This window comes from Asterias amurensis, chromosome 11 (assembly GCF_032118995.1).
Source record: "Asterias amurensis chromosome 11, ASM3211899v1".
NCBI classification, from domain to species: Eukaryota; Metazoa; Echinodermata; class Asteroidea; order Forcipulatida; family Asteriidae; genus Asterias; species Asterias amurensis.
In genome coordinates, this window is record NC_092658.1 from 12,153,678 (window position 1) to 12,164,828 (window position 11,151).

The 11,151-nt window shown below is 39.4% G+C and overlaps 2 protein-coding genes across 3 annotated transcripts in view; both read left to right on the forward strand.

The window, feature by feature from the left end:
* Window positions 1-11,151, forward strand: part of LOC139944341 (uncharacterized) — a 98,644-nt gene that overhangs the window by 84,833 nt on the left and 2,660 nt on the right. The window lies entirely within an intron of this gene.
* The window catches only part of LOC139944339 (uncharacterized), a 43,134-nt gene continuing 33,017 nt past the window's right edge, over window positions 1,035-11,151 (forward strand). Inside the window, exons 1-2 of one of the 2 annotated variants that reach the window (XM_071941338.1) lie at window positions 1,035-1,375; window positions 3,430-3,463. In XM_071941338.1, coding sequence (XP_071797439.1) covers window positions 3,454-3,463 — 10 coding nt within the window. In that variant the 5' untranslated portion in view covers window positions 1,035-1,375; window positions 3,430-3,453. The remainder of the gene's footprint in view (window positions 1,376-3,429; window positions 3,464-11,151) is intronic. The other variant, XM_071941339.1, reaches the window with a different exon arrangement.

Below are 11,151 nucleotides of genomic sequence, written 5' to 3' on the forward strand. Positions count from 1 at the left end.
ACAAAGGAGTTTTGACCTGAATAGGCAACAAACAATACTAAAATTAATGTTTATGAGCTTGTGTGTGATGTGCAAAAAAAAAAAAAAATCTTTGGCTACACCTTTAACGATCATGTGGCGGCTGATGTCACAAAATAGCTGTACTGTGAAATTGGGATAGGGGAAACTACAACGACTAACTATAAGGCCGGCCGTGTCCGAATTGGCGACTTTGGCTACAGCTACGGCTAGATCAGCGCGTCTGTCAGTGTTGAAGAATAGCAGACGCGCGCGCCCTAGCCGTAGCTGTAGCCGAAGTCGCCAATTCGGACACGGCCTAACCTTAAAACAAGCCACCATCAGCCCCCCCCCCCCCAAAAAAAAAAAAGAAAAAAAAAAAAAAAAATGGGATCGGGTTAGGAGATATTGCAGGTGGATCACCATCGTCTTTGTTCTGTGTCTCATCATGTTTCATTCATTATAAGAAAAAAAGACAAAAATACAAAAAAAAAAAAACATTAACAACAACACATTAAAAAACGTACACGCAACAAACGCATGGTGCTGCTGCAGGCAGATCCAGCTACTAATTTGCTCGGCAGTAAAACTAATTAAGACCAATATTTACAATATGTCGCAGAATTTTGGGTGCAAACGGAGAAAGCAATGGCCATTTTTGTCAAATCAAGGTCACTCTTTATGAAGTGACGTGGCCTATTATCATGCATCTAATAATAAGAAACACAACTGTGGAATGGTAACAAAGAGCTCTCAGATGCTCATTAACAGTAGTGTTTATGCATATAACCACACATTCCGAACTCATTCTAATATTGACGACAAGGGGATCTTTTACCATCGAGGATCGTAGTGGTGGAAGTTGTGAAATCATGCATGACCGGTAACCCGAGCCTTTAATACTTGTGGGTGTGCAGGATAAACAATCAAGCTGGGTTCAGAGAGCATGCACACGATGCGTGATCAGAAACTCTGGTTGCTGATTGGTCAAACTGTAATACAGTCTGGGTGATCGGTTGGTAGCCGGCGTTACGCCGACGTTCGTGGACAATGTAATAATCGATGCACCACGTACGTTAGCGTGGAATTTCTGTGATTATCATAAACAAGGCTCTTTAATTCGCGGGTTCCGTAGGACGACTTCCATGATAAGTATGGCGGCCATCATGGAAGTTGTCACGGAAAAGTAATGGAATTTCCATGGGTCAACAAAAAGAAAAGTGGATGCCGAGTTTATCGAGCGTGTCATCGCCTGAACGAAGTTACTGAATGAAAAAGAATCGTGATATGGATGGAAAGCTGAAATGTGAGAAAGACAATTCTTCATCGGGACAACGTGTTCTCGTAATAAAAAACTGTGCCGTGTTCAACTGTTCACGTGAGTTTAGTTTTTATTTGTAGTATGTTATTCGTGAAATTAATTGTTCAGCGGTAGTCGTACCATTAGAGTAAGGACAGACTCTATGGTCGTACCGATCTCGGCGTATGGTCATGACGGTTTGTCAAAAATATGTCATGTTGTTAATAAACATGATAATCGTTGTTGTTTTGTTTAAAAGATAGTTGTGAATATTTTGTAAATGTTACGGTTTATCGATGAATAGTGCAAACACTTACAAGTTACACTTACAGGTCAAACGATAGTGTAGTTGACTATGCCTAGATTATAGATAGATGGTTTTGACTGGCTAGTCTGGTGACACTGACAGTGTATCGCAGTTCATGTCTGGTTGTGTTACAAAAAATTATTCCATGTTTGTAGATTGTGTGGTTTGTCATCGACCGTCTGTCATGTCTGTCATTCGTGTAACTGAGTGTTACAATCATAGTTTAGTGTTTAAAAACACTATAAATACTGTGCTTTGTAACTAGCCAAAAAAAAATAAAAAACACAATAATTCATGATTTAGAGATGGGCCACGTACGGCAAAAAAACAAAAACACATAGCCATCCTATATTATGTCATGAATAGGACTGCTACATAGTCTGCGATTGTCATGCATTGCAGGTTGCTTGTACCACGTACATTTATTACATGTTGGTCACTGCGTACGTAGTTGTACATTATGCTAGTACTATTCTAGCTAGGACTACGAGTTCGAGTACGAGAATATCTGTCGTTGAGTGGAATCATCAAACTACCAGTGGTAGTTACCACCCCAACCTGCTGCGAGCCCATATTATGTAGTACGGGATGCAATCAGACTTACATAACATGTAGTTGGGATTGATAAGAACTAGAACACAAAATAGTCAAAAGATTCAGCCCAGTCTATGTAATGTACTTCGTTATTTTTTTAAACATTTTACGCGTGATATTGATTGCAGAGGTGAGTCTGTGATTCAAATTCACGACAATGTATTCAGTTTTGTAAAGACCAGTGAAATTACATTTGTAAAACCTAATTTTACAAATGTGATGGTTTGCACAAAACAGTAAAATGGTTCTTGAAGCACGTACACAGTAAGTCACTGTAACTCGTACGCTTCACCATGCGCGTACTGTAGGCAAGATTAGATGGGGAATTATAGTTGTTCACATAATCAAACTCAGTACGTAATTTCTGTGTCGATTTAATACAAAAAGAATCAATATTTTTGTAATCGAATAATTTTTGCGAAGAAGTTCATTAGCGCTGGCGTTCCTTTTTATTGGCATTCCTTGTAAAAAGGAACACCTGTAGCTAGCCTAGTTCAATGTTAGCAATTTGTTTAAATATTAATTTGGAACAACTGATAATTGGTTGTCCGACGTGTCTGCACTGCATGTTTGTTTACATTTTAAGATAAATTAAAACTAACACACACTGGTACCCACAGGCTGCCACAAAGCACAGTTCATTGAAACTTCATGACCGTAGTATTGAATGCAGTTGCATGGCTGTTTACCATGGAACCCTATTGCCTACAGGTCCAGTCCCCGTGCACTGTCTCGACAGTGTGTCTCTACAGTCTTCTGTAGAATTTTGTGGCATGGATGTGCTGGGGCAAAAAAGTATGACCGATAGTAAACAAAGATGGATTTTTAGCATGTTTTCCAAACTCAAACCTCCAAGATTCATTGAGTTTGTTGCGCAAACAATTAAAGGCAAACATTTAAGGGCAAATGTCCCCGTCAATGCACAAATGATTTTTACTGCTTTTAAACTGTTGAGGTTTTTCTTACAATGTAAAAGTCTAAAAACTGAAAGTTTTTTAGCGGTCATGGAATTAAATAGGACTTTTTTAATGTAGGCTGGATATTAGGATTTGGATTTGGTAAATGGCAATCCCAAATTGTTTAAATCCATACTGAAATTGTTTCATTCCTCAGACAAGTACATGTACAACTGCAGTGCAGAAGAGTGCAGTTGCCCACTTACAAATTATTTTCTGCCATGATATGTAGGCCCTAATAACTTAAGTAAATGTGTTCTGTGTTTATTTCTCAGGTATACTAGACCAGCACGGTAACTATGCTAAAAAGTAAGTAAAAACAGTAAATCTTTTTCTTCTATGATTTGGACATTTATATAACTTTTGGGTCATTCCGTGTCAAATCACCCAAAAAAAAGACAATTTTAAACCCTACCCTCTTTAAATTTGCTCAAATTTTTTTTATGGGGTACTAATGGCTCAACAAGTTCAAATTTCAATTTTCAGCTCTATCCGATAAACGGTTTTCGTGCTACGGCATGCACTTTCTCGTTGATTTCGGTCAAAATGCGCCTGACCTCTGACATTCAAACTCCCATAAATCGGTAACCATTGGGTCAAATTTGTTGAAATTGGTGTCTTTTGAAAGGAAATTGCATAAGCTTTCCAAATATGCCATTACTTTTTTTGTAGGAACATGTTTAGGTTTAGTAACCTTTTGACCTTTACTTTGACCTTGGATTTGACCTTGTGGATCACGTGATCTGGAAATGAACTTCAGTGAAAATTTACTCCCATATGTTTTCTCAACAATATAAAAAAATTAGAGATATAATATTTTTCGCTTGCTTTCAGGCTCCGCTCAAAGTTGCCCTACTTGCCTATTCCTATTCAAAGTACATGTACATTACATACATGTCCGTACATATGTATATCATGATGTTGCTAGAGGTCCACTAGTCTCACTTGATATACATACGTATGGACATGTATGTTATGTACATGTACTTTGCGTAGGAATAGGCCACTAGGGCCACTTTGAGCGGAGCTTGAAGGCAAGCCAAAAATATTATATCTCTAATTTGTTGATATTGTGGAGAAAACATATGGGGGTAAATTTTCACCGAAGTTCATCTCCAGATCACGTGATCCACAAGGTCAAATTCAAGGTCAAAGTAGAGGTCAAAAGGTTATCATACTTAAACATGTTCCTACAAAAAAAATTAAGACATATTTGGAAAGCTTACACAATTTCCTTTTCAAAGACACCAATTTCAACCAATTTGACCCAAAGATTACCGATTTATGGTCATTTGAATGTCAGAGGTCAGGCGCATTTTGACCGAAATCAACGAGAAAGAGCATGTCGTAGCGCGAAAACCGTTTATTGGATAGAGCTGAAAAATGAAATTTTAGCTTGTTGAGCCATTATTACCCCATAAAAAAAATTTGAGCAAATTTGAAGAGGGTAGGGTTTAACCCATTGGGTGATTTGACACGGAATGACCCCTTTCTGTTTCAACGAACACTGTGCGTCTGCCGTTGGTCATCAGCCATGGCATCGAAGCACCGTACATAAAACACTACACCGATCATTGACGTCTTGAGCCGAGAATAATTTTATATGCAGGAAAGCGCCCTCAGTTAACCATGTTGTACGAGCTCTGTGACAAAGCAAGATGGCCGCGATGGCTTTGCTGCTTAGAGATTTTATTTTTTTTGAGAATAAACATTCAGTTTTTAAAACCGAAATGGAACCTAAAACTTGTGAAAATTCTCTATGGCTAATATCTACAGTTCTATACTTCTTTTGTGGATTATAAAATGTGTTATTGGAGGTGTTGACGGTGAGTTCCCAACAACGTGGTAATTTCTGGTTAAGGGAGTTTCCCATACAGCTTTGCAACCACGGCAACTAGCAGTTCATTCGTCCCCTAATAAGAAAGTGTTAGGATTTCGTGGGTTTTAGGTGATGGATACCACTATGTGATGGCATTGCTTTACAGCTGTATGAAACATTAGGCTTATGTCATAATCACTCGGATCGATAAAGTTTCGGCATATCGGAAATCGGCCAATTAGCCCGTTAGCCCATAAACGTTTCAAGATTGTTTGCCTGCCTCGATGATACCTAGCCTAAATAGAGACCACCATGGTTATTAGATGTGAAGACGTACACAGGTTGGTAGTCGGAGAACTTCGGATTTGACGGCATCAGCCTAAACTAATTGGATTATTCTTTGAAGTTGTTAGAAATCCTTAGCAAAAGAATTTGAAGGCGGTTTTAAAATAACGTGTTCTGGAATATATCTTCTTTGAAAAAAGAATATCATCTCTGTCACGATATTTTGATAATTTCAAAACCAACATCAATATTGACGATAATGTTTTTATATCGTATCGTGACGATAATATTGTGATATCTTCCAGGCCATCTTCCAGTGATTTGTTTGTGTTTTAAAACGTTTAACCGTTACAGGCTTACTCGCAACCTAGTAAAAAGCAAAAGCAGTATCTCTAGTTATTGTTATTATACTTCTCTCTAGAAAATCTCAATCCTTTTTAGACAAGAAACAATTATATTCAGCCACAGATATTACAAGCAAATAAAATTATACCCTTGGATGCAATGATTGAAATGAAACATGATGCTATGATTGTGTCATTGTAGCCTGTTTTACAAATGTTTCTTTTTTAATTGAGGCAATTACAACAAGGGCATGTGGAAGGACAAAAAAGTAATCTATGTGACTCCTTTGTACTTGTTAACATGTAGATTTCTTTGGCCATGCCGAGAGTGAATTATGCTTTAAGACCCAGGACCTGTCAGAGTTGTTAGCTGCTAATCAGATGATTGCGATCTTTTAATATCAGAACTTCCTAGATGGGAGGAACCATACTGTTCAAAGCCAGTGTTGTGCTTAAGACTCTGGTTCTGGTTCTAATCTTGCTGATCAGATCGTTTTGATGTGACCTTTATGAGTACAATACAATCAAGAGTAAATAATGCTTCTGAGACCCTTATAACCGTCAGAGTCAGTCAGCTGCAAATCATGTGGTCCTGATCTGGTCATCATGACCTCCTGGAAGGGAGGAGTTGTACCTTTCTAAGGCAGGTGTTACTCTATAGTTTTTGTCCTTGTGCCCTTTTGTGCCTTTGTTATTGTTTTTGTCTGGATCGCCTTTAGATAGTGATTATTTTCGCTCTTTGGGTTATCCGCAGGCTTGTTCTCTGTGTAGTCTTATTTTTATTGCTTATTATTTGTTTGTGCTGTTTGCCTAGAAATGAATAAATAAATAAGTAAATATAAACTTAAGGTTTCATCTAGCTGCTCATCAGATCACATTGGGGTGGCTTTCTGGAAAACTATCAAGAGTGAGTCATGCTTCCTTAACACTAGGACCTGTCAGAGTTGGCTGCTTATCAGGTGATTCTGAGTGTGTTGTCAAGACTTCCTAGAGGGAGGATTCATACCCTTCTTGGGTTGGTGTTACTCTTTAGACTCTAGTTCTTATCTCGCTAACCAGATGGCATTGGTTTGACCTTCAGGAAAACCAATCAAGCTCTGTAGACCCTAGGACCTGTAAGAGTTGGCTGCTCATCAGGTGGATCTGAGGGTGTCGTCAAGACTTCCTATATTCATACCCTGCTGGGGCTGGTGTTGCACTTTAGACTCTTTTGTTTATCTAGCTGACCAGATGGCATTGGGACGACCTCCAGGAAAACCATCAAGAGTGAATCATGCTTCCTAGACCCCTAATGCCGCCAGAGTTGGTTGCTTATCAGGTGGTCCTGATCCGGTCGTCAATACTTCCTGAAGGGAGGATTCATACCCTTCTATGGCCGGTGTTGCTCTTTAGACTCTAGTTCTAATTTAGCTGACCAGATAAATGGCCTTGAGATGACCTTCAGGAAAACCATCAAGAGTGAATCATGCTTTCTAGACCCTAAGCCCTGTCAGAGTCGGCTGCTAATCGGGTGATTCTGATCTGGTTGATTGGAGGATTCATACCCTTCTATGGCTGGTGTTGCTCTTTAGACTCTAGTTCTAATTTAGCTGACCAGATGGCATTGAGATAACCTTCAGGAAAACAAACAGAGTGAATCATGCTTCCTAGACCATAGGACCTGTCAGAGTCAGCTGCTAATCAGGTGATAGTGATCTGGTAATCAGGACTTCCTACATGGGAGGAATCAGTAGTGTTCTTAGCAGGTGTGCATTTAGACTCTAGTTCTAATCTTGCTGATCAAATCTCTTTTTTCTGACCTGTAGGTGTACCATCATTGGAGTTAATTATGCTTCCTTGACCCATGATCTGGTCATCAAAATTTCCAACATAGATGGGAGGAATTATACAGTTCTTTGGTTTGTGTTGCTCTTTAGACTCTTTTGTTTATCTAGCTGACCAGATGGCATTGGGGTGACCTTCAGGAACCATCAAGAGTGAATCATGCTTCCTAGACCCTAAGCCCTGTCAGAGAGTCGGATGCTTATCAGATGGTCCTGATCTTGTCGTCAACACTTCCTAGAAGGACAGTTCATAAGCATGTTACTCTTTAGACCCTAGTTCTAATCTAGCTGATCAGATCGCCTTTTTCTGACCTGCAGGTGTACAATCAAGAGTTAATTATGCTTCCTTGACCCAAGGGCCTGTCAGAGTCAGCTGCTAATCAGGTTGTCCGGATCTGGTCGTCAAAATTTCCTTCATAGATGGGAGGAATTATACAGGTTTTTGGTCGATGTTGCTCTTTAGACTCTAGTTCTAAAGCTGGTCTAAAGATGGTAGGATTTGATTTGTTCTTCTGTGGGTGACGCTATTTAGCTGTCAGTCGCTGGCTAATAATTTCACTCCGATAATCTTATACTTGGGATAATGTCTAAAGCAAAAGTGAATCATCCTCTCTGTAATCCATTCTCTAATGAGCGGACTGCTAATCAGTTGTCTCTGATCTGAGTTTCCGCAGGACTTGGAAAATAAGACTAGCATCATGCTGACTTTTCCGTTTTTCTCCAAAGAGGGAGGTCAGGCCTGTTTTTTTGATAGGGCTAGGGCACCACGGCATTTTCTCTTTATAGAAAAGAGTACTATATGAGGACATTTTTTATTGAGAATTTCAAGGGCACCAGGTACTAGATCGATTTTGTTAGCTACAATTTACACTCCTTTAAGCAGTTAGCTGTATCACGTGCACAGATCATGTTTATTTGACTGTGATCTCCTTTACAATTCAAGTTTTTCTAAAGAAATCAACCCATATCTCTACAACTCTGCAACCTCCTTGATCACCATGGGATTGCCGCCCTGGGTTTGCCACCCTGGGTTTGCTACCCTGCTTCCAAATTTACACCCTTCCGCAGGTACCAGGTACCAACTTCCCACCAGACCCTAGTGCAGCTCCATGTATGTATGACCATTAACACTATCCAGCTTCCACCATGTTTCCAGACCTAAATATTGCCGACCTGTGTTCAGAACTGTATGCTTCATGAAGCTAATCCCTATTCTAGACACCTGTATCATCCTTCTTCAGCTGAACTTCCAGTTGGATTCACTGCAACATCCTAATGATGGACAAAGTATAGTTGATTAAAACAGGGAGTTAATCACTGGTTCTTCTAAAAACACACTCTCACTGAGAGATTTAATTAATACATGTAAGGTGTCACAGCAAACCTATCTTAATATACATCCATTATGCAAAGAGCAGACCAAAACCCAACATGCATACATGTCTCAATGAACGCCTCAGCAATGTGGACCACCTCAGCAAGTCAAAATTGCATCTGCCTGCCTTCCCACCACTTCAAGAAGGTGTTAAAATATGTCATGGACAAGGCCTCATGATTTCTTCATCACAGATATGACTTGTTCCCATAACTCGCCTTGCAAGCTCCGTATATTAGGCCTTTTCTCTGGAATTCCTTGCCAGATGAGTTAAAGGCACCTGGAAATAGGATTTTTTTTCTTTTAAACATAAGAGTATATGTTTATTAACAATAAAACAATTTTTTGAGTAATTGTTTGTCACGATTTATATGTTAAAAAAATTAATTAAGTGCTTTGGGGGGTTGACTCCGCCTACCCCTTTGTGACGTAGGAAAAGGAAGACTTTGCCTCGATGCGTAGATAATCACACGTGCAAAAGTACATGTAATTCTAAGACGTGAGTTTGTACGCTGCGAAAAAGGTTTTTTTCTGGCATTTTTCCGGCAATGCCGACCAGGTGTAGTGCTGCTGGATGCAGCAAAACAACTAAAGATGGGGTCAGTCTTCATCTATTTCCTGCAGATCCCAAGTATAGGCGGTTGTGGGCTGCGAAAGTCAGATTAACTAGAGCTAAGTGGTCCGGTCCGACGTCTTTTTCAGCACTATGCATCGAACACTTTGAGCCGTCGTGCTTCGAATCCGGGATACACCACTCATTTGACATGACGAGAAGAGCCATTCTTAAACACGACGCCGTCCCAACAATTTTTTCAGCTAGTGGGAAATCGAAGAAGGTATCTGAAAGGCGTAATGTACGGGGGCCTGACTACAAATTTTCTCTTCAAATATCGCGCCTTGAATTACGTCACGAACAGCGCCCTCTCGGGTCGGGGCCTACTCGTAAATTTGTAAATACAATCAAAACTAATATTTTTAAACCTTAGTTAACTTTTTATTCACATTCCTCTCGTAAAAACACATATTTTAGTGACAAAAGCTTTATTTTAAAAAAATACCACTTCCAGGTGACTTTAATGGACACAACTGATCTGTCTTTGTTGAAGCGTCATCTAAAGAAACATTTTTTGAACATTTTATTTGAATCACTGGAGTGTGATTTGCTGGCGACCAGCACCTTTGAGTGGTTAGTTCAGATAAACCTGGTATAACTAAATGTAAACATCTTGGTAGCTTGATTAATATTTCATTCCACATTACCATTTATAGCCTACTCTGTTTCCCAAGAGGTAAAAAAGAAAAGTAATGAGGAAGGGGTTGTAGAAGTTTGGCTAAAAGTGTTACTCCTCATGACTAGTGGAGGCTCCCACAGGTCTGTGATTGTTTGTACAACTCGTTGGAGAAGCATTTTGAGGGAGTTTTTACACATGCATATCTCAAAAGAGAGATTTGTTACATAGTGTAATTTCAAACCTCATTAGTTTGTATTCCCATCTGGGACACGGCTACATCCTGCATACATTATTTTTTTCATAATTCCATTCATTTTCAACACGTCACAAGTTACCAATACAACTAACCAAACACGCAACTAGGCAAGACACTCCTCTCGCAATACTCCTAGACAAGAAGACCATACCTATACAAAAAAACTGTCGTAGAGGAGGATCATTTATACGCAACTACCAACACCAACTCTCACGTGACTTGGAGATGTTGCTTTTGGAATCAAGCAACTTCACCTAGCTACTAATATGCCGAACAATGGAAAAAAATATATATATATATATATATATATATAGCCACAACGCACTGCCTGCTGGCTGTAACCGCACGGCATAACCAAATTGATGATGTCATGTTTTTATTCTTAGCTGATTAAGCCTCGTCACCTCCAGCTTAAACTATTTCCAATAACCAGAAGCAGTATGCAAATGGACCTACCCATACAGAGGTTAAGAATTTCAGTCAATTTTCATCAAGCATTGACTTCAATTGTTTTATGTTTCCTTGTTTGGTAGTGAGGTGCAGCACCAAGTCAGTCCAAATTTAAAAATCGTTTGAAAAAGATGAAGAGAAGCAATTTTACATTCAGACATCCTATAATTCTTCATGGACAAAAGAGTGTATGACAATGAAGATTGCTGGTTGACTAGGAGTGCTATCCTTTGTGATAGTTGTCTAAGCTGCTCCTAATTGAGTTACTACCATAAAAAGGTTTAATGTTAACCCACATGTCAGTAACTGCTCATTGGCTGCTCCATTCCATCAGAATCATTGGCGCCCACCTACACTGTTTGACCACTCAAGCGGTAAGCTTGGATATGCAGGATAAATACAGAAAAAGCTAC